Below are 1,597 nucleotides of genomic sequence, written 5' to 3'. Positions count from 1 at the left end.
GTGCAGCGGTAAAGTCAAGAGACACTAGAGAGCATAATCATGACAATCAACTCGTCTCAAAATTCACTTTGATGCAGTTTTCTGCCCTCGGTATTCAATCCCATCAAACACATTTTGCGCAATGCAGGAAAATTCGCGGCTTAATTTTCGTCGGAAAGAAATGCTGCATCTTGCATCTTGGAGGATACTAAGGGTGTAGCCAAAGCAAAGTTTGCAATATTTTGACAAAATCGCAAAGCTAAATATCATGTAATGCTGGAAGCAATTGTTTTTCCCACTTTTAAATGCTGGGTTGGGAAGGAGGAAAGGCAGATGGTTTTTAGCTCAGGTAAACTATAAACGAATGCACGGCGAAACCTGGCGCAGGAAAATCAGTGCTGAGAGCAAGACTAGGGTCATGCAATAGCTGGAGGCATCATTCATGTCTATTGTCAATTTGATCTCCCCAGTTCCTCTCGACTCCATCTTTGCTACAATGAAATGGTCCTCCGATTTTGCTATTTAGGCTTGTAACCCAACGAAATCTGCATACATTGCAGAAAAATCAGAACACTTAACTAACCATTATTCGTGCCTGCAACTGCGGCATCGCGCATGCGAGATCGGTCCAGATTTCGTAAATGGGTCTGCCGCAGACAGAGTAGGCGAAGAAATTATGCTCAATGACAGGCTGGCACAAGGAAATAGCACAATGATAACAAATTCGATGGTTTAGTGAGCTAGAAAGCAACCTTATATCTGTAAAATCCAATTCCCACAGCAAACGTTTCTAACCTCTATCCTAATTAGCATGCTTTCCAATTCTTGGCTCCCAATGCTTATTAAATTGCTTGCAAATCAGTGTCCTGTGTACGCCGCTCGTAGCATCAGTAATTCAGCTCTTGAGTTTACGTATACTGGAGTGACTCCAAATTCGTAGAGCTTGGGACACTAATGCGCCACTTGCCTTTACCGCGGGCGGCAATGCCTTATCCAAAACGTGACAGCTGAAGACTTTACTCCGCACACCTCATTCGCTTTGACCAACAAGATAATGGACATTTACCTCCACCATTTTACGACCCTTTTTAATTTTTGAACAGGAACTAATAAGTGTGTTCAACAATATAATGTGCCTGCAAAAATCATTGAGACACTTGTCCTGCTTCTCCCTCTTCTACTTTGTGTTAGCAAGTGTGTGAGTTGAATGCGGAATCGCCCACAACTTATTAAGCCACACCGTAAGGAAGACGCCTTGTAGGTCAAGAACATGACAGGTCATAGGCTGACGTGCGTGTGGAACATTCCTATGAATGCACCCTGATCTGCAGGTGTAAATCATTTCTGGCCTGGAGACAGCATATTAATTTTCTCGTTACGTTAGCGACTTCAGTTTGGCAACAGAATATGGTGAATTGGCGGTAAGTTACAGCTTATACTTGACTCCGATGGGCTTACATCCAGAAATACTTGACACATCGCGGTATTTGTTAAATAATAATTTTCCTTCATTAGTCCCATGCATTACTTTAAAACTAGTTTAAAGTAATTACATTCTACTGCATGTGGCTCAATAAACGGGTGTAGGTGTCCACAGCGGTCAATAGACTCACTACTC

The 1,597-nt window shown here is 42.5% G+C and overlaps 1 protein-coding gene across 1 annotated transcript in view; it reads right to left on the bottom strand. All coding sequences in view use genetic code 11, as the record gives it.

The window, feature by feature from the left end:
- Positions 1-1,597, bottom strand: part of EGR_09873 (hypothetical protein) — a gene marked incomplete at both ends in the record, with an annotated part of 7,735 nt that overhangs the window by 3,236 nt on the left and 2,902 nt on the right. The window contains 2 exons of the mRNA XM_024499122.1: positions 1,046-1,115; positions 1,419-1,514. Of these exons, the coding sequence (XP_024346468.1) occupies positions 1,046-1,115; positions 1,419-1,514 (166 nt within the window). The remainder of the gene's footprint in view (positions 1-1,045; positions 1,116-1,418; positions 1,515-1,597) is intronic.

Source organism: Echinococcus granulosus (genome assembly GCF_000524195.1).
Source record: "Echinococcus granulosus chromosome Unknown EG_S00172, whole genome shotgun sequence".
NCBI classification, from domain to species: domain Eukaryota; kingdom Metazoa; phylum Platyhelminthes; class Cestoda; order Cyclophyllidea; family Taeniidae; genus Echinococcus; species Echinococcus granulosus.
The sequence above is the reverse complement of the archived record's forward strand: the minus strand, read 5'-3'. Positions and strand labels throughout refer to the sequence as shown.